The sequence below is a fragment of the Jaculus jaculus genome, chromosome 4, assembly GCF_020740685.1.
Source record: "Jaculus jaculus isolate mJacJac1 chromosome 4, mJacJac1.mat.Y.cur, whole genome shotgun sequence".
In the NCBI taxonomy this organism is placed as follows: Eukaryota; Metazoa; Chordata; class Mammalia; order Rodentia; family Dipodidae; genus Jaculus; species Jaculus jaculus.
In genome coordinates, this window is record NC_059105.1 from 60,587,002 (window position 1) to 60,609,064 (window position 22,063).

At 41.0% G+C, this 22,063-nt stretch overlaps 1 protein-coding gene across 8 annotated transcripts in view; it reads right to left on the minus strand.

Annotated features, from left to right (window-relative positions):
* Positions 1-3,797: 3,797 nt before the first annotated feature.
* The window catches only part of Osbpl6 (oxysterol binding protein like 6), a 130,292-nt gene continuing 112,026 nt past the window's right edge, over positions 3,798-22,063 (minus strand). For all 8 annotated transcript variants that reach the window (XM_004660297.2, XM_045146991.1, XM_004660296.3 and 5 more), the window contains 5 exons: positions 19,691-19,835; positions 17,958-18,102; positions 15,644-15,770; positions 12,332-12,454; positions 3,798-10,986 (listed from right to left, as the gene is read on the minus strand). In XM_004660297.2, the coding sequence (XP_004660354.1) occupies positions 10,878-10,986; positions 12,332-12,454; positions 15,644-15,770; positions 17,958-18,102; positions 19,691-19,835 (649 nt within the window). In that variant the 3' untranslated portion in view covers positions 3,798-10,877. The remainder of the gene's footprint in view (positions 10,987-12,331; positions 12,455-15,643; positions 15,771-17,957; positions 18,103-19,690; positions 19,836-22,063) is intronic.

Below are 22,063 nucleotides of genomic sequence, written 5' to 3' on the forward strand. Positions count from 1 at the left end.
ATTGACTGATTATCATTGTAATCAAGCCTTAACAAACACTATATATAGACACCTATTTAACCATGCCTGTTCCCATTAACACTTAGAAGTAAATGTATAAAACTGAAATACTGGGCCAGACCTAGGCCTGTGACAAAGGTGGTGATATTAAAAGAATCCTGGAGAACCTGAATAAACAGTGTCATCTGTCCAGCATTGTAGGACTTCCTTTGTCACTTCCCTTTATTCTATAGTTAAGGAAGAATGTTTTCAGAACACTTTGGAGAACTGGTTTACAGAGAGCTCTCAAATGTAGCATTTTGATAAGAAGGAGTGTTAGTGACATAAACATAAAGGTACTTTACTCTACTTGGGGATAAAGCATAGAGGAATAGTAATTGAGAGGATTGAAAATACAATTTAAAGAAAATGTGAAGCCTAAAATAATATATTTATTTGTGAGGAAAGAGAGAGTGAGCGAGCGAGAAAGACACAGAAGGGAGGGAGAGAGAACGGACACACCAGGGCCTCTTGACACTGTAAATGAACTCCAGACGCTTGCTCCACTTTCTGTTTTTGGCTATTTGGATACTGGGGAACTGAACCTGGACCAGCAGGGTTTGCAAGAAAGTACCTTTAAGGGTTAAATCATCTTCACAGTTATATATAAATAACCAAAAAAAAAAAAAAAAACCCTGTGATAACAGAAAATACTGAAACATGCAGGGGAAAACTAAGTCTTTGTGGGGAGAATTTGTGGGAAGAATGGTTGAATGTGACATGGCTTGAATTTTTATTTATTTATTTATTTATTTACTTATTTATTTATTTATTTATTTGAGAGTGACAGATGGAGGCAGATAGAGAGAGAGAGAGGGAGGTGCGCCAAGGGCCTCCAGCCACTGCAAACTAACTCCAGATGCATGTGCCCCCTTGTGCATCTGGATGACGTGGGTCCTGGGGAATTGAGCCTTGAACCGGGATTCTTAGGTTTCACAGGCAAGCGCTTGACTGCTAAGCCATTTCTCCAGCCCTGAACTGTTTTTTGAGAGAAAAATTCTCATTCTCCCTTCAAAGTCCTACTTGGCCTGAAGGGTGGTCTGAAGTATTGAGCAGTTAATGTTTGGGAATTTTATGCTTCATAACCTTTGAAAATGAGGGACAACTGGCAATTGCTAGGAAAGAACACAACTGTTTATATCTTAGAAAACTATTCCATGGTAACTGACTTGCTAGAGACTTGAGAGCACCCAGGAAGGGATTTTCTTTTTAATTTAAACTCTCCTCCCCCCTTAAACCCATTGTTTGAAGGAGAGAATAGTTCTGTTAGCTGAACCTCCACATGCTTCCCCAGGGAACTGGGTTACAGACTCAAGTTGCCATATCCAGGTGTTTATGTGAGTCCTGGGGATTGAATTTAGGCCTCAGGCTTGCACAGGAAGTGCTCTTAACCACTGATCCATCTCTTCAACCTCACTTTAAAGAAATTTTATTTATTTATTTTAGATACAAAGAGAGAGAGAGAGAGACAGAATGGGCGCACCAGGGCCTCTAGCCACTGCAAATGAATTCCAGATGCATGTGCCACAATGTGCACCTGCCTAACGTGGGACCTGGAGAATCGAACCTGGGTCCTTAGGCTTCACAGGCAAGTGCCTTAACCACGAAGCCATCTCTCCAGCCCTCCAACCTCACTTCTTGTTCAGTGCAAGGCCCCCACCCAAGGATTAGTGTTACCCAGTTAGGGTGGGTCTTATCACACGAATTAATCTAATCTAGAAACTTTCCAGGAACACATAGACAATGAAGATTAAGTCACAGTAACCATGATGCAAACTAAGCAAATAAATTTTTCCTGCTGTGCCTTTTTGCTATTTTATCTTCAATTTTTTCCTGTTACTTCTTTGCATATAGCAAGGTGGGGAGGAGGCATTTGTCATTTCAAGTTCTTTTGCATAGTAACTTTTCCCCTCTCCTTTTCTTTCTTTTCTTCCAACCTTCTGAACTAAGAAATTCTGGTCCAGAAATGACATAAGGAAGACATTTGTGTGTGTGTGCTGTAGACACACCCATCAAAACTTCCACGCACTGTAATCTTATGAAATTGTCTCTAGGAAATGATATGACAAGGTTCTCGTGTTTCTGTGATTAGACAGTGTCAGGATGAGGTTGGATGACACCCCTAACACCTCATAAATGCACAGTGGGCCAGGCTGTTGAAAGGGCTCAGGGCATATTGCTGTATTCCAGAAAGATGGGAATAGTTTGAAAGAGCTGGGTTAGTGAAGGGTTAATAGCTTTCCCTGAAAACCACCGGGGGAAGTGAAGAGTTTATAACTATCCCTAAGGCTAGAAGGCCATAAAAAAAAACAACACAGGAATTCAGCCCAGTTCTCCTGATTGATGTGTTCCCCTTAGCTCATAAGACCTTGAAGGACAAGAAACCATCTGAGTAACTAGCCCCCCCCCCCCCAAACAGTCCTGGCTGAAGAAGCCTATTCTGAACAAGGACACAAATAGCTACAGTTTTCTTATCAACTGCACATGGTACAGTCTGTTTCTTAGGATCCTCCTTATAAGTGTAAACCCCAGCCTGGCCCAGTGCTTCAGCCTTCGTCCCATGGGAAGGCTGCTGCCCCTCCCTGTTCTACTCAGTAAACTGCCTGTCTGTAGAGAGCAAGTTCGGTGTTCTCTCTCGCCTTTCTCTTACACTTTTCTTACAGTTAGCTGTGCATGTTACTCAAGACAGTGATGCAGAAGGATGGCAAGTACCAGCCTGAGCCTCATATTGAGACCTGTTTAAAAATCCAAACCAATGGAAGAAAAGATGAGGAGGAAAGGGGAACAAGAGGAGCAGATGGAAAATGATTTGTAGGTAATAGCAATTTAAAGGGTTACTGGGTTGCCTTGTTTTACACTGAAAATATTTCTCCTACCATTTCTTTTTTAAGGAATTAGTGTTTTGGAGGTTAAGACTGATAAATGCCTACTTTTAATGTGTGTATAGACTAAAAGCAGAATAGATTTTCACTGGCTGGAAATGGTTTTACCACATCAGCAAATATCCCCCATGAAAGCCCACTTTTCAAAGGGACAAATGTTAGATAAGTATAAGCCAATTTCCAGGGCTTGCCCAAAAGACCAGGAAAATTCTCTTCCTTGAGTGGGTTTATGTCCAACAGTCTTCATACACTGCAGCATTACTCCTAAAATCTAGAAACATGGAAAACTGAAGCTAGAATTCTAAGCCTTTTAATATACAGAAACTTAACATTCAGGGAAAGGTCTTATATGTTAGTTTGACTTGAAAATGTTGCTATAATAAAAAAAAAACCTAGTAATATATAGTCCATATTTCATCAGAAGTCTCTTGGTGGAGCTAAAGATATGTAATTTAGTCATTTTAGTAAAGAGTTGTGATGGTTTGAATATAAACATTCCCCATAGCCTTGAGTGTGTATGTTTAAAGTTCCTACTTAGTCCCAAGCTGGGGGAGCTTTTGGGAGTTGGAGCCTTGCTTGGAGGTGTGTCACTGGGGGTGGGCCTCATGTCTAGCCCACCGGATGTTGAGGATAAGCTTGCTCTTGCTGCTCTCTCTGCAGCTGGTATATGAAGACATGATGCCCCAGCTACAGGCTCTGCCATGCACTTTTCCACCATGATTAGATTTCCCTTAGAAATTATAAGTGTGAAAGAAACCATTTTCTCCCACAAGCTGCTTCTGGTTGGGCATTTGTCCTAATCAGGAGAATGTAACTGCTACAATAGTAATTTTGTGAAAAAGTCATCAGAACACAACAATACACAAACCCCAAATATCTTTATACAATTCATTTAAAATTTATTGAGTTTCTGGGCATTTACGAATGTAACATTCTTGTAGACAACATTCATTGAGGAGGCACAATTCTTGAGGTGGCACAGATTTAACCATTTTTTTTTTCCCATGAAGAATTATCCATTGTTAGGAAATTTAACTGCAAATTCTTTTCTGTGGAAAGTTGGTTGACATTCTATTTGTTATATAAGATAACGCTTTTCTGTCTCAGGTTGACCATATGTCACCTAACAGTACATGACCATCATCATTACACATTCAATTATAAGCAAAAAATAAAATAAAATAAAAAATCATGTTGGGTTTTTTTCAAACTATATCATGTTTGGAGAAGAAGCTGATGCAAAGGACATGCTGCTAACCTGGCTGTGAAACTGTCCATCAGGAGGAGGCTTTGTGGGAGCATTTTGTTTTGGCTTTCATACCAGCCAGGACCATCAATCCACTGAACACAAAACCAGACCTGGAGGGAGTGGAGGGGAGGCACAGATGTTTTAGGCTTTGAGGGCCACAGTCTGGTCATCTGGCTGGTGAGAATGCCTCCAGAAATGCACTTGAGCATTTCTCTGGCCTAATATTCATCTTTTCGTTTCAGAGTGGTGCCTTCCCGATTCTGTCTTCTTCTTATAGCACTGGCTTTGGGGCAGAAGTCAGGGTGATAGAGTAGCAATGTTGAGTCAGAGGTCACTGAGTTCTTTGTGTCTTTCTCTGTGTGTGTGTATACACGTGTGTGACTTTTGTAATTCTGGCTACAGAACCCAGGGCCTTGCATGTTCTAGGCAAACATGCTGCCACATTCTCAGCTCTTGTTTTTGGTTCCTGAACCAGACTTTCTTGCTGGCACCTGAGCACTATTATCAGAACTAAAAAGAAAGCTGAGGTTGGGGCAGGGATAGTGAAATGGGAGTTAGGTACACACTCATCCTGCTTGTATCTTATAGTTACCTGGGGATGGAGAAGGCTTTTTACAATCTTTTTTGTTTTGGTTTGGCCAGGCTCCTAGATCTATTAACTTAGTCATTGGAGGGTAACTAGGGATTCAGTAAAGAAACAGCTAAGGCAATTTTTAAGCCCCACCTAGGATCCATCCACATCTCCAAGCACATCCCTGTAGCATGTAAGAGAACATATTTTTCTCCCCTAGATCTCATTTCTCTTATTGTTTCCTTTTGTTTTCATGAACATTAAATATTTTCCAGGACTTCCTCTGCATCTCAAGTCCATCCAATGTTATGCTTTATTTGATTACCTCTGAAACATTTTCTACTTTCAAGTAATGGGATTTGGGGTTCAGGACATAAGAAATAAACTTTCAGCTTCCTCAATGGCAAGTTCTCACACTTCTTTCTCTAAATGGGGCTTAGTAACTGTTCCCAGCTGAGGGGTGAGGGCATCAGAAAACACAAGAAGCAGCTTTCTTAAGGACTGGAAATGTCAAATGTTTGCCACCCCAGCAGGGTGACTATAGATGACAGTAATGCACTATACACTTCAAAAAGCCATTAGAAAGGATTTTGAAAATTTTCACTGTAAAGATATGATCAGTATTTGCAAAGAAAAATAATGTTTAACTTGATCCAAACATTGCATAATGTACAATGGTATTGAAAATATCACGTGGTACCCCATTCATCTGTACAATTAGATGGTTTTGTGTATGAAATAATTTAACTTAAAGTTTGTGATATAAAGTGAAGGCTGGTGAGGTGAGTCATAAGTAGGTCAGCATCATCTTTAGAGCAGTCATTCCAGATTGTTGAGCTTTCTTTACACACCTGAGAAAAATACTTCCTAGGACCTCCTGCGCATCTCAAGTCCATCCAATGTTAGCATGACTCAGAGCTCTCAAAGCATGTAAAATATTCCATAAATTTACATGGCCATTTTGAAATGAAGTATCATCTTCTAAGCCAATGTAAATTTTTACCAGGCTATCAGAACCAACTTAATGGAATCCTCTTTCCTGACGTTTGATTTATTGATAATGGCATGGGAGGGGTTGGCAGGAACCCATGTGCACTCAGATATCTAGGAAAATCTCATATGCTATAAACATAAGAAAATATGCAGATTTTAATAAAAGAAGACCAATAATTGTCTCAGAGTGAATAGGGGAAGAATACACCATGGCTGGGGAAAGCTGACAGTGATAGATATATGCACTATGGTGATGGTGGTGGTGCCAACAGTATTTACACAGTCAGTAAGTATCAAGTTGTAAGGTTCAAATATGTGGTGCTTATTACATATTAATTATAACTTAAGCTTGAAAAATTTATACCAACTGCTCTGATTTCTAAAGAACTGGAAGTAAATAACTAAGGGAAAGTGGGTGGCTAAAAAGAGTAGTAATTTCAGTATTATTCCCCCTTGAACAGTATTGAAATTGAGTCTGGTTGTTAATTGTGTTAACTAAAAGTATTAGAGGAAACAGATGGAACTCAAATAGGATTATATCTCATTTTACAAAAAAATTCTTTTGTTACCACTAATATATTTTAATAGAAAGGTATGGCTAAAAACAAAAGTTGTAGAAAATAACATTTTTGTTGTTGTTTTTTTTCTCCCTACCAATCTGGAGAAACCAAAGTGCCTAATAATATGTATTTATAAGGAAAATGTTAATTCATGAAAAATAATAGTGTTTAACAGGGCAAGAGTAAGTGAAATAGCTTCCAGTATTTAATGACTCTGAAATTATGCATAAATGCCTCATATTTCACAAACACTGCATGACAGTGCAAAACAACAAACAGATGTATGTGGACCCTTCTCTATGTTAGGATCAGAGGTTGTAGAAAATGAATCCAGTAGGATGGATGGGATTGAAGGTAAGTACTTCTGAGTCACCTGAAAGCTGCCTGAATCAGGAAGCCTCACTGGCGGATGAGGTTGGGCACATTAGGCCATCGCTACAACTTTGAAATGATTCATGCTTTGGATGTCAAGCTGGAAGAACTGAAGCCAAAGCCTTCTCCCACAGTTTAGCATTCACTCTCAAAGCACAGGCCACAGAAATGGCCTTATAGCTTCCCACCAGGTATATGTGCTTGAAATGATGTATTAAGATTAAACAAAGTCAGTTTCCATTAGAGGAAGAGTCCTACAATGTACAGCTTACAAGTTTAAATTTTACAGATAAACTCAACAATTTAGAGTATCCTGGTTTGTTATGTGGTACTTCCCAAAAAAGGAAGGTTTTATTTTATTTTATTTTATTTTCATTTTAAATCAAATGAACAAACAAACCCAACACTTCAATCTCGGCTTCACTGACTTTTTTCATACTTTCCTCAGGACAACATGTCTAGCACACAAAATATATTCATCACGGTTTAATTAGACACATTTTATATATCCTGAACATAATGGCTCTCGTAGAAATAAACTAATATTTTTGTACACAAACCTTATTTACTGTGCCACATTCATAATATACTGAGCCAAGTGCAAATGTCTATTACACCCCCTGGGGTGTGTGTGTGTGTGTGTGTGTGTGTGTGTGTGTGTGTAGCTCTGTGTCCACTAACACTTCACTATCTAGGGTGGCAGAGAACAAGACTAGACATGATGGGTAATTAAAAACCACCACAAGATAATAATAAAAATGGTCTTTAGATAATGATAATAAACCCTTCTCTGGTCACAGCTGGAGCCAGGATCAAGAAAAACAACTTAAGTCAGGTTTTCTTCCTTAGAGACCCTCCCCAGTGCTCATCTGGACAGAAGTCAGTGATCTGTTGTGAAGTGCTGAAGAGCATGGGGCTGAAATAATCAAGAGGAGGAGAAGGTTTGGGACATTGACAACTTGGCATTCTTTGCACTGAAAATGCCTTGATTTGTCTTACCCAGAAAATTCCACTTGGTTCCCCACTCACATGTGACTAAACTGATCAGTACCAATGAAAGGTATCTGAAATGAGCTTTATTTTTTACATCTGTCTGGAAATTATGGGGAAGGTATTTTGAGGTAACTCATGAGAAACAATGGCAATTAAAAGCAAAGAAAAAAAAAAAAAACAGCCAGTAAAATTGAAGAGTAAATTTGCAACTTGGGTAGCAGTATTCAGAATCAAGTAATTAGTTTTCACGAGCCTTTGGAAGTGCTGGCGGCAGGCATCTGTCAGCCCAGCGGGTCTGCGGGTTGCTGTTTTTTACTAACACTGCCTTTGACGACTGGCTCTCATGAGAGGAAGGAGCGTGGGAATTGAGTGAGAGGTGTGAGGACATATCAAGCCCTCCTCTGTCCTGGATCATTTTAGGGAAAAACCGAAACACATCTCTGAACTATAAAGGTTTATATAAAATTTCAAGGAAGTAGCCGGGTGTCATGGCGCATGCCTTTAATCCCAGCACTTGGGAGGCAGAGGTAGGAGGATCACCGTGAGTTCAAGGCCAGCGTGAGACTACGGAGTGAATTCTAGGTCAGCCTGGACTAGAGTGAAACCCTCCCTCCAAAAACAAAAACAAACAAAAAGTCAAGGAAATAAATCTTGTTTAACAAGAGTACAAGCTAATAGTCTACTCTTCTGCTATGTATTTCAAAAGCCCAAATATGATAGGTGAAAATTCCCACAGGATGTCTCTCCACAACCACCGTACTAACAGAAGGTAAAGCTGCAAAGGGCATGAGGCGCGTGCTCCACATGAGAGACAGTGAGTCAGATGCAGAGGGGGTGCTAAGGCCCAAGGATTCTTTGAATGGGCATCACTAGGGTTTCTGAATCCCCAAACAGATTCAAAATGGGAAATATTATGAAATGTGGTTAATTACTATCACAATTTTCTCATTTTCACCTTGAAATCCTAATTGAAGTTTCAGGTTAGTGCTGACCAACATTTGTCATTCAGATTTTCATCTGAGCTTATTCTCTAGTCAAGGGGTTGGCCTACTATTTTCCCTTTTGCTCGGCTATAACCCCAATGACAGGCATAGTGGTTATGTCCCTGATGGGTCCTGATGCTTTTTTGGCTTTTCGATTGGCCACGTTTCATCTGCTCACCTGATACCTCTCACCTTCTCACTCCTCTCCTTGTCACACCTTCTCTTACTCAGGCTAGTGCGAGATGGCGAGATGCTAGGAAGTACAAGCCAGCGCCACTTAAAGAGTATTTCAACTTTCCCAATTAAAAAATTGGCTTCTGGGAGGAAGTCAATAGGATTCCAATTAAAGTTAAAGGCATATATCTGAAGATGCAGCACCTAAAAAGGTGTGAAGATGAGTGAAGAGAGAAGCAATCAATGACAAGGGGAAGATTTTATAACCATCTAGAAAATCCATTTCCCCATTTCAGATGGAGAAAGGAATTGAGAAGCATAGAAAGGTGCTGTTTACATAGAATGCTTCGAGCTGAGGAGGATTAAGGAATTTTCTTTGGTAATGGGACTCCATGCTAAGAAATGAAAACTGTGCCCAGAAAGTAGATTTAGATGAAAGGAGCCATGGATTTTAGGATAACTAAAATGTTGCGCCATCTAGTGGAAAGTTTGGAGTTTTCCTCTATGTTCTCATCAAGTTTTTGACTGTGAATTAGTCATTATTGGGAGTGCTTGCTGGAGAGAAATAATACTGAAATTAACACCTCTTAACAAAATATAAAATGTCAATAACCTTATTATCAGAGTTTAAAGTAACACTTAAATTCTGATGGTAAGAGTCTAAGAATAAAAATTCTAACAATACATATAATTTTATAATTCACTAGGAAAATCTCCAGGAAGATTTTTTTTAAAAAACACACAGGCATTTATATAGTTATGTACGTGCATAAACTTAGGAATACTGATGCAAGATTCCTACAAAAACTTCTGAGTATTTGTGAAGAAAAAACAAGTCTGGAAGTATTCAAAAACCACATTTTTGTCCCCCTCCCCCATTTCTTTGGGATGAATAAATTCTTTTGCCTAAATTTGATATCCTGGCTCCTAGCAAAGTAAATGTTTAATATGTCTCCGTGTATCATGTGGAATTACCTGATAAAAAAAGGAAATATGCTTTTGCATAGGATTCATTTACACAATGTGCACAGGCTGCCGGCACCCTGGCGTTGGTCACTGGTGGGTGAAGAGTGTGGGCAGCGTGGGTACGCATGCCTGCCTCGCGCTTCCCTCAGGAGCAGTGACTTGACTGTCCTGCTTAGCCTGCACAGAAACTCCACATTCTTATTTCCTTCCAAAGTTTTAACACTGATGACAAATGTCCAAATCAAATACACTTTGCCAAGTAACAGGGCACACTGTGAGAGTCGATGGAAGAGGGATGGTTTATTACCTGGATGCAAGACAGGAACTGAACAAGAAACGTAGAAACAGAGCTCTACTTAGCACATCGTGTCCCTCTTGCCATGTACCATGTAGTAAGCGACTTCTCGAGGAAAGCAGGTGTTCCCCCAGTTAATCCGTCTGCGTGAGCTGAGCCATTCTGATGGAGAAAGTGAACATGCCACGATTCTAAAGATCTGTTCTTCACATACACCTATAAGCACACGTTTAAAAATGGTTTATTATACATCTTTGCGTTTCTTAAGGCATGGAAAATGGCATAAAGATGGAACAGGTTCTGGGAAGCATCACGCACATCTGTTCTGACGTCAGCACAAGTACGCCACATCACAAACACATGGAAGTCTGAACCAACTGACCACCGTGGCCTGGCAGCGCCTGTGGAAGGGCCGGCGCTTTCGGACAACAGGCCAAACAGGTAGTCTGTACGCTGTCCTTTACCTTCCTGATCAACTTCAAGCACCAGTTACAGTATTTATTTATTTATTTTTACCAACTCTTCCGGCTTTGGATTTTATCTCTGCTTTCTGAGGAGGGTATGGATTTTATTTTATTTTATTTTTAAGGAATATGGTTGCAGCAAAACAGAAAGGATCCAAAAGTGGTTGGGGGGCCTTGTCTAATGCACTTCTGAAAATCCATTATAAAGATGAATAGAAAAGCAAATGGGAGGTTTTCAGTCGACCCAGAAACCACGCGTAGCTATGAGAAACATCATTGTGCATAGTTATTTATTCATTCAGAGTGTGATATGGTGGCTAGCTCTCTGTTTACAGTTCACCAAAGAACAGGGCTGTCTACTTTGCTAAACCCTGGGTCCTTTCGAAGCTCCCAGTAGGTGTCATTAGAAACCCAGGCTTCTCTTTGATTTGCATCAATAACTTTTCTGCAAAAAAAAAAAAAAAAATCAGCGTTAGTCATAATTTATATCAAGATCACGTGATCACTGTGCATGTCCCATTAGTTATGCACACATGTACCCAGAGATATATGTATACATATATGTATATGGAGTACCTGACAAGCCAGCTAGGACACTGTCAACAGTTGATGGTTTGGCTATCTTTGATCGGAAACGGAGGTATTTTTATTGTTGACTGTTTAAAACTAATGCAGGTAGGAGAAAGGTAGGAACTTAGTTTCAGGTTGAGATAGAAAGCAGAGCCCCAGACACATGCTGCAAGGAAGAGCTTCCAGCCACAGACTCATAAGAACAGTTTCTGCTTCCCCTTCAGGAGACAGTGGGCAACTGCAGGTGCTCAAAGGGCACCTTGGCGGCTCATGTGTACAAGGCCCACTGTAATCCCCTAAGGACAAGGCTGAATTTCTACCCCAGTATGGTCATGAGGTGGAAACTCTAAAGACAGGATGTTTTTTTAAAAAAATTAATTAGTTAATTAAATAATTTTTATTAACAACTTCCATGATTATAAACAATATCCCATGGTAATGCCCTCAAACCCCCCCCCGCCACTTTTCCCTTTGAAACTCCATTCTCCATCATATCCCCTCCTCCTCTCAATCAGTCTTTTATTTTGGTGTCATCATCTTTTCCTTCTCTTATGATGGTCTTGTGTAGGTAGTGTCAGGCACTGTGAGGTCACCCTGAGCTTTTCTATCTAGGCTCTGGAGGGCAACAGATGGATCTGGAAACTACAGATTCATCTGTGTGATGTATCCATAATCCTTCAGATAATCCTGTAATAATCACCTTCCAGCATACCACAGAGCAGACACAAGTTCTGTGTACCAATGAAGCCACAGTGACCTTGAGGACATAAGGTCCCACACATTGCCTGGATGGCGAGCAGAAATAAATTTCTAGCCTTCTAAATGGGTATCAGCCAAAGGACAAGGCCGTCTGAGTGAGACCCTCACTCTCTTTAACTATCCACAAGAAAGATCTACAGAGAATTTATTTCTCTGATCATTAACATTCTATCAGTACAAAATTGGATTCAAATGTCTTCAGTGTCCAATGTAAACTTACCCAAATCAGGTGAGTATTCCCACCTTTAAGTTCCCTGGACACCCTGCAATCCCTTACTTTTCTTTCACATCTGGCTTCTCATGGCTTGTGGCAATCATTTGTGCTTCTGGTTTTACGTGGGTACCAGGGAACTAAACCTGGGCCAACACACTGTGTAAGCAGAGGTCTTTTCGCGGAGCCACTTCCCCAGTGCGCAATCCTCTGCACAACAGTCGCCTGCTGTGGGGATGAGCTGACTTACTTAAAAAATTTTGGTCTGTGCTCCAGGTTGTTCTCTTCCATGTACCGTCTTCGCGATCGTTGCAGCTCCTCTACTCTTTGCTTCTCTGCTGCTGCAGCTTCTAAATTCCCTTCTTCCAAAAACCTAAGAAGAAAGCAGTTGATGTATCGATGTTAGCCTTTTGTTTAGGAAAATAATTATTTGCATAAACTGGCCTTCTGGTTGCTATGGACACGCCATCCGGAACAGTGGTGACGCTGGTGATACCTTTCACTGCTGTTCCAAGCCACATGACCTCAGCCTGCCCACCAACTGACGTGTTTGCAGTACATGTGGAGTGAATTATGACATCCAGCAATACCATGGCAGGAGGATGAGGTGATCAGTTTGGCCTTTTCTTTCTTTCTTTCTTTTTTTGGTTTTTAAGGTAGGGTCTCGCTCTAGCCCATTCTGACCTGGAATTCACTATGTCATCTTAGGGTGTCCTCAAACTCATGGCGATCCTCCTACCTCTGCCTCCCGAGTGCTGGGATTAAAGGCATGCGCTACCATTTCTGGCCATTTTGGTCTTTTCTATGTTGTCTGGGGTTCTACAACTTGACGGTTTCTGGACAATGGCAGAGTCAAGAGAAAGAATAGCAGCTGGGCGTGGTGGCACACACTTTTAATCCCAGCACTTGGGAGGCAGAGGTAGGAGGATCGCCATGAGTTTGTGAGTTGGAGGCTACCCTGAGACTACATAGTGAATTCCAGGGTCAGCCTGAGCTAGAGCGAGACCCTACCTCGGAAAACAAAAAACAAAACAAAACAAAAAAAAAGAACAGCAAGAAATCACAAGCTATCCTCCTTTTCTCCATAGTATCAAAAAAGCGTTTGTTAAAAGCCAAGGGAAGGCAGGATGGTGGCTGGCCATTCTCCATCTATTTGAGTTGGCAAGCTTTCTTGTTGCTCTCGAAAAAGCGTCAGAGAGAAGGCAATGGCATAACTTATAAAAGGCCATGCAATGAAAAATTCCATCAGAAAGAGAAATGGCACTGAGAAGGCAAAATGAACCCAATGATGATTTACAAGTGTTTCTCTCTTGAGGTTGGGGGACAGCTTAGTGGCAGAGTAAGCCCAGCACGGTGTGAGGGTTTATAGTGATTGTCAACAGATAGAACCTAGAACCACCTGTGAGAGATTATGTACATCAGGTTAGCCTCTCTGTGTCTGGGAGGCATTATCTTGACTAGGGTAATCAAGGTGGAAAGACATATATTCACCGTGGGTAGCACCATTGCATGGGTCGGGGAACTGGACTATATGACAAGGAGAGAGCAGGCTGGAGAGATGGCTCAATGATTAAAAGCACTTACTTGCAAAGTCTTCTGGCTTGGGTTTAATTCTCCAGTACCCATGTTAGACCAGATTCCCAAAGTGGCACATGTGTTCAGAATTCATTTCCAATGGTAGAAGGTCTGGGTGTGCCCATACTCACTCTTTTCTCTCTATCTCCCAAATAAGTAATTTTTTTTTTTTTTGAGGTAGGGTTTCATTCTAGCCTAGGCTAACCAGGAACTCACTTAATAGTCTCAGGGTGGCCTCAAACTCATGGTGATCCTCCTGCCTCTGCCTCTTGAGTGCTGAGATTAAAGGCATGCGCCACCATGCCCGGTAATGAAAATATTTTAAAAAAAATTTAAGAGCTGGAGAGAGCTGGCTGAGCAGCACTCTTCATGACTCTTTCTCTGCTTCCTCACCGTGGACCGAGTGAGCAGCGGCCTCAAGCTCCCTGCTGCACCCGCCCCTCCATGACGGACTATAACCTGGAACTGTGAGCTGAACTAAACCTCTCCTTTAAACTGATTTTCTTTTAAATCTTTTTTTCCTGATTTTTAAAAATTTACTTATTAGAGACAGAGAGAAAGAGAGACAGAGAGTGAGAGAGAATGGGTACACCAGGGCCTCTAGCCACTGCAAACAAACTCCAGATGCATGTGCCACCATGTGCATCTGGCTTACATAGGACCTGGAGAATCGAACCTGGGTCCTTAGGCTTTGTAGGCAAGTGCCTTAACCATTAAGCTATCTCTCCAGCCCTTTAAACTGATTTTTGTCAGGTGTTTTATTTCAGCATGAGAAAGTAACACATTGCAAGGGCCTGAATTTGATTGCCAGCACCACAAAAAAGTTTACATTTCAAAATAAGAAGAAAGAACAGGGAACAATGTGATTCCCACTGCACAGAGCTAATTCATATAATGTGTATGTTAAGAGCAAGGCTCTGTGTCCTGGAGTAGTACAGATGTGTACTTCATTCACTAATAGAGTACGCTGAGTCATGTAGAACAGAACATAAAATAGTAAAATTTCAATACCACTTCACAAAAAAAACCAAAAAACAATTATACAAGTGAAACAGAAAACTGATCTTAGATGAAATTCAGATGGTATTTTGGGGGAAAATAAATGAATTCTACCTAAGTGGACATCATGAATATTACACAAAAATCCTAAGAAATCAGCTCTGCATCTTTGTGTGTGTCTGGCATGGCATGTGTGGGGTGGCATGTCCATGGGTGGGCTGATGCACACGCCCATGCATGCAGTTGCAGAAGCCACAGGAGAATGTGGCAGGTGTTTTCTCTCACTCATCTGTGTCTCCTTGAGACACGTTATCTGAACCTGGAGCTGCTAATTTTGGTCAGACTGTCTGACCAGTAAGCCCTAGAAATTCTCTGGTCACCACTCCCCACAGGACTGGGGTTACGGGTGTGGCTGGCCACACTCAGCTGTCTGCAGTGGTACTGGAGAATTAAAGTTGGGGTGAATCGGGTTTTCTCAGGTTCCCTCATGCTTGCTGGCTAGTGCTTGTATTCACCGGGCCATCTCCACAGCCCCCAGAAATGCTATATTTTGAATACAATTTCATACCCTTTAAAACCTAAACTATGTTGGTAAGCTTCAAATTTTTTAGTCTATCATTTCTAAGTACCCCTGTAACACATCCTCTTCATTTTCAGTTTAAATGAGAATCCATATTACAGGGTAGCAGTCATAATGAGGTTAAAGAAAAAAACACTGGCTAAGGAGTAATTCTATATTTAGCATGGACTTTGTGAATTGTCAGACATCTGTTAAATTTTAGAGAGAAGAAACTGTCTGTTACCATCCACTGGAACTTTGCATTGAGATAAGCTTCTGTTGTAATCACACTACAAGAACCACAAATGCTGCTAAGGGAATGAAGGGATATGTTAATGAACAAATGGTAGTGAAGAAAATAAGTCTCCATGACCTCTAATGGACATGCCACAATGTAGGCTACAGTGGAGATACCAATGATGTCCTTACCTTTGATCTGGCCGGAATCGAGCATCTGTGGGTGGAAGGAGATCTTTCAGTACAGGATCTAACTCATTGAGTTCAATGGCAAACCTCGTGAAGCCGTAGTAGAGCTCATAGTTGGTTGGCAAGGAACCTGGAATGAGGCCAGTGAACGGATGTGAGAGTGGCAAGGCTTACAAAAAAGGAAGATGCTGACTCACCGAGTGCTTAATTGGGGTCCACGATTGGTATCAAATGTATACCCATCAACACTAGACTGTGAATTAAGTTGTTTATATTCTGCTAGGTAGGGGAATTTAGGTTTGATGATATGAACCAATAGATTCATAAATTTCAGGAAGTCTAGGCTTTAAAATAATAGCCCACCTTGGCTGACCACCATAGCTTTTCTGTCACATATTCCATTAGGGAGTAAACCCCAGGTTGGGAAACTATGAATATTAAAATATCCCCAGAAACTGGGCTGGAGAGATGGCTTAGCGGTTAAGCGCTTGCCTGTGAAGCCTAAGGACCCAGGTTTGAGGCTCAGTTCCCCAGGTCCCACGTTAGCCAGATGCACAAGGGGGCGCACGTGTGTGGAGTTCGTTTGCAGAGGCTGGAAGCCCTGGCGCGCCCATTCTCTCTCTCTCCCTCTATCTGTCTTTCTCTCTGTGTCTGTTGCTCTTAAATAAATAAATAATTTAAAAAAAAATATATCCCCAGAAACGTCAAACATTCACTTTGTTGTTCTGGCTAGTCTGAAACTCCTTGAATCAAGCAATCCTCCTGCCTCAGTCTCCCAAGTGCTGAACTACAGACATGTAACCACCCCATCTGGCAATGAAGTCAGACATTGATTTACTGGGCATACTGATTTATGTCAGGGCCTCATATAAATTAGGCAAGTGTCTATCACTCATTTATATCCCAGACTATTATTGGTAATTATCAGTAAATTCAAAGGAAGGATCTTTGCTTTGATGACTGAAGTATTCTACCTTCCCACAACAAAGCCTGATGCATAGACAGTAATCGGTTGGGCACTACCAGGCACAGGCTGGAGCCATAAGGAGAGGGGCCTGGGCTTCCAGACATGGCTAAGGACCCCAGGGGTACAGGAGGCCACTCCCTCTCCAAGCCCAGCACACCTGAACTTAGGCTCTGCCTATAGCCCTGTAACCTTTGGCCAGTTGCGTAGGAAACTCCTTACCAGCCAGCACCTTCAAACAGCCCATCCCCTTGAGACCCTAGATCATCTGACACCCCCCCCCCCTCACCCGCCACCATTGCCTACATGCTGGAATGAGTGTTCCCATGGGAACCTTGTATGTCCAATGCCCTTAGGACCCACCCCCACTTTAGATGCTTATAAACCCATTTCAATGACAATAAACTGAGAGAGCTTTTCACACCAAAACTCCTCCCGAAAGTCTTTTACTTTCATGTACTCACTCACCCTGGTTGCCTGGGTACCTTCAGGGGGACCGTGGCTGGCCCCAGAACAAGGACCCAGGAACGCACAGTAATCAACAGTTACTAAAAAGGAATGAGCTAGCAGAACATTTAAATGCTCATCAGTGTCTTTTAGGAAACCAATAACGGATTTTAGAGATTAACTGACAAATTCCAACAAAAATAAATGTGGAGGCTTCTTTCATTTATACTTGATATTCAATTATATGCTAATGTAATACCAGGATTCTACTGATGTCTTTTATTAAATGCCAACATATAGGATTTTGCTGCTTAAGTGAAAGTTCACTTGCTGTGGTAAATTATTTAATTTGTGGATTACAGACTTTGCAAACTTTCCTTTGTTTCATTAAAACAGAGGTTAAGGACTAGAGAGATGGCTTAGTGGCTAAGGCGCTTGCCTGCAAAGCCTAAGGGCCCATGTTTGACTCTCCAGATCCCAGTAAGCCAGTTGTACAAAGGGGAGGCAAGCGCAAGGTCGCACATGCCCACTAGGTGGTGCTTGTGTCTGGAATTCAATTGCAGTGGCTGAGGCCCTGGTATGTCAATTCTCTTTCTCTGTCTTTCTCTAAAATAAAAATTAAATAAAAAAAGATGTTAAATAATATAAATAAATAAGGACTTAAATGTATGTATTTAAATTACTTAAACTATTACATATACCTAGCTTCTAAAATTGAAAGCAATTTTACATGTCAGATTTTAACATGTCATTCTAGTGCATGTCAGACATTTGGCCTAACTCTCTATTTCATTTTGGGTTTCACTACAAAGGATGTACAGCAGACTGCATGGAAGACTCTGACAGTCCCTTCTTTTCTGCTGCTACCCATGGTGCACTTATGAAGGAGGACATTCAGGGTCTCACCTGGTCTCCAGATGCACTTTGCTGAGGGGGCCACACCACAGTAGAGTCCTTCATGCCACTTCCCAAACAGCCGGTGTACCACCTTCCCTTCCTGATCAATCACAACCCCCTGAACTTCATTCACATTGGAGTTCCAGTAATTCACCTAGAAAACACAGCCAACCAATCTCAATGATTCCCTTATGCATTTTTTTTTTTTTACCATGAAGCACCTTATTCAAGCTATTTCTAGATATCTGTTTCAAATATTACACACACACTTCTATATTTAGGAAGAGAGAGAGGAGATTGGCTTCCTCTTGTTTTTTCCTTTCCTTTTCTTCCCTTCTTCCTTCTCACTCTTTCCTTTTCTCTTTTGAGACAGTTCTCACTTATGTAGCTTAGGCTGGCTTCAAACTCCCTAAGTAGCCCAGGCTAACCTCAAATTTACAATCCTGTTGTTTCAAACTTCTAAATGCTAGGATTACAAGAGTAAGCATGTCTCCATTCCTGGCTGGAATGACTTCAAAAACCGCTTCTCCTTCATACTATAGCAGAGTAGCATGACAGAAAAGGCACAGTTGCTAGCCTAAGAACAAATGATCTTATAGTTAGTAATTTTTTTCTTCAGATTCTCTTGTCTTGAACTCTCCCTTTGCTCATGGATTTTTTTAAAATATTTTTTTGTTCATTTTTCATTTATTTATTTGAGAGCGACAGACACAGAGAGAAAGACAGAGGAAGAGGGTGAGAATGGGCGCGCCAGGGCTTCCAACCCCTGCAAATGAACTCCAGACACGTGCACCCCCTTGTGCATCTGGCTAACGTGGGACCTGGGGAACCGAGCCTCGAACCGGGGTCCTTAGGCTTCACAGGCAAGCGCTTAACCGCTAAGCCATCTCTCCAACCCTTTTTTTTTTTTGACGTAGGGTCTCACTTTAGTTCAGGCTGACCTGGAATTTACTATGTAGTCTCAGGCTAGCCTTGAACTCAAGGCAATTCTCTTACCTCTGCCTCCCAAGTGCTGGAATTAAAGGCGTGTACCAACACACCCAGCTGATCATGGATTTTAATGAACTTCAAATGGTCATGCCATAGAACTAGTTGGTGAATTTTATAACATGCTTAAACAAACACAGAGGTACGCTATTACACATTCTATTTCTGGTCAAAATTCCTGAAAGAAAGTGGTATTCTATGGACATTTCTATCTCCACCCTGTTTTGAATTTATTGGATTATGATAGTGACATGGTTGGACAAATGTGTAGTGACCTGTAACTATCACCTACATAGTGGCTCTCTATTTAAGTATTCTCAGAAAATGAAAACTGCATTGTAATAAGTTTACTAAAATAAGATCACTTGACTATGTTATGTTGTAATCAAGTAGGAATAGAAATAAAAATAGAAACCATAAGACTCAATATAGCCAAGAAGTATTTTCTGAAGTTTTATTTAATGAATTACTGACTGGCTATATAAGATTCTTTAAAAATAAATTTATTTCTATTTCAGCATACTTTTTTTTTGACCTTCACATATCCAGAAGCTTGTATTTCTTGAGCAACTTCATAGATAGTCTTGCTTTCTTATCTAAAATGTCCTAAGGCTAACAATACAAGTTGCTTTCTTATCTACAATATTCCAAGACTAATGATACAGGACAGATTTTCCTGTGATGTTAAGCAATGCTTGACCTCTTAAGAAACACTGCGGATTATTTTTCCTTTTCTGCACTATAATGTTATTTACCTTGACAAATGTGAGTTTGCAAATGCAAACACTGCTTTTGGTATTTCTAATGGTTACTTCTCCATAATGCTCTATCCATCTCCTCCCACTGAGGATGTTGTGTATGCATGTGGTCACTTTATTCCACACATAGTAATCTCCATACCTAGTGAAAAAGAGTACAGGTTAAAAACAGTGAAGGGCACAAATGCATTACTGTTTTGACAAATAAGAATATTCTTGGGCTGAAGAGATGGCTTAGTGGTTAAGGCACTTGCCAGCAAAGCCAAAGGACCCAGGTTTGATTCCCTAGTACCCACATAAAGCCAGATGCACAAGGTGGCACATGCATCTGGAGTTCATTTGCAGTGGCAAGGAGGCCCTGGTGTGCCCATTTTTTCTCTCTCTCTCAAATAAATAAAATATTTTTTAAAAGACTATTCTTTGGGTGAAGCTTTCTTTTCTCTCATTTCCCCTCATTCCTCAAAGGTTTCTGTGTGACTTTAAAGACTTATATGACATGATTCATTCGTTTCAGAAGAATGAAGTGCTCTCTGTGGGCTGAAAGTGACATGGAGGAAGGCCTGTTTCCTGCCCTTTTGACACTAACAGTATGGCATGGGCACAGTGAGTGGCAAACAAACACCCAAAGTCAATTACCATAAGGACTGTAACTGACAAATGAAGAAAACATCATGGGGAACACAAAGGGGCGGCCTTAGTCTGCAGATCCTCCAGGAACATGGGTAAGTGTCAAGAAAGATGTCTTAGAGGCAGCTGGGTTCCTTCCAAGCTTGGATGGTGGGAGGTATGTACTCTGTACTGGGTAAAAGCATTTACAAGCCACAGGGGCCAGAAGAGCAAGGCCTCTAGAGGACTGTAAGTGGTGTCCTCCAGTTAGTGTGGGAGGCAGGTTGGATAAGGTCATGAGGCAGGTCGGGGAAGACCTTTGATGACTGATGGAAGAGTCACATTTACTGGCAAGTAATGGGTAATCCTGGAAGGACTGGAGGGAAGAAACTTAATCAGGTAGACATGTGAGAAAGATTGCTCTGAGAATACTGCACGTTCAGACTGAAGAGGGAAGAATTCTATAAGTAAAAGACTGTCAAGTAAAGATAATGGGACAAATCTAATGCAAATTCTGGAGAATTAAAGTCACCAAATTTCTGCCAAGGAGTGAAATGACAATTTTAAACACATTTAAGTTTGTGCATTAAGTGTATTCTCTTTTTTTTGATTTAAAAATATTTTTTAAGTGCTGGAGAGATGGTTTAGTGGTTAAGGCACTTGCTTGTGAAGCCTATGGACCTAGGTTCGACTCCCCAGAACCCATGTAAGCCAGGTACACAAAGTGACACCAGTGCACAAGGTCAGCATGCCCACCAGGTGCCACACACATCTGGAGTTCAAGTGCAGCGGCTAGGGGCTCTGGTGTGCCAACGCTCTCTCTTTCTTTCTTCCTCTCTCATAAATAAAATAAAATAACTTGAGGCTGGAGAGATGGCTTAGCAGTTAAGGTGCATGCCTGCAAAGCCTAAGGACCTAGGTTCAATTCTCCAGGTGCCACGTAAGCCAGATGCACATGGTGATGCATGCATCTGGAGTTTGTTTGCAGTGACTAGAGGCCCTGGCGTGCCCATTCTCACACTCTGTCTCTAATAAATAAATAAAAATACAAAAGTAAAATTGAAAAAAATTAAATAGCTTATTTGCAAGGAGAGAGAGACAGAGAGAGAGAGAGAGAGGGAGAGAATATGAATGGATATGAGCACATCAGGGCCTCCTGTGGCTGTAAACATGTTCCAGACACATGCACTACTTTGCGCATCTGGCTTCATATGGATACTGGGAGATCAAACCCAGACCAGTAGGCTTTGCAAGCAAGTGCCTTTAATTTCTGAACCATCTCCCCAGCCCATTAGGTATTAAAGTGATATTTCAAAATAAAATCAAATGCTTCTAAGCTTCTAATCAGTGTGATACAGATATTATACACACACAGGAAAGCTCTTCTTCCTCAAGAATTTTCAAATATTGAACACTCATTTCTTTCCCTTCATCTCCCTACATAACTACCAGCACATTCTGTCACTCAAACAAACAAAACCAAAACCAGATAAACAAGAAACAAACAATGAAACCATACCTTTGGCCCCAATAAAAATGCCAACTTGTGTACCTGCTAAATCTTTTTATTGCCTCTAGAATACAGCTATAAAAGAATTCCATGATTCTTCTTTGATAAATAACTAAAAGAGGAGCTAAGATCTACATAAGCTAGGAACTGAGAGGAAGGCAAGAGTGAAATTATAAAGTACATAGAAAATAAACAGACAAGGAACACTTTCGTAAGAAAAACAGTGCAGACTCATGTGGTGACTGGTACAGGGC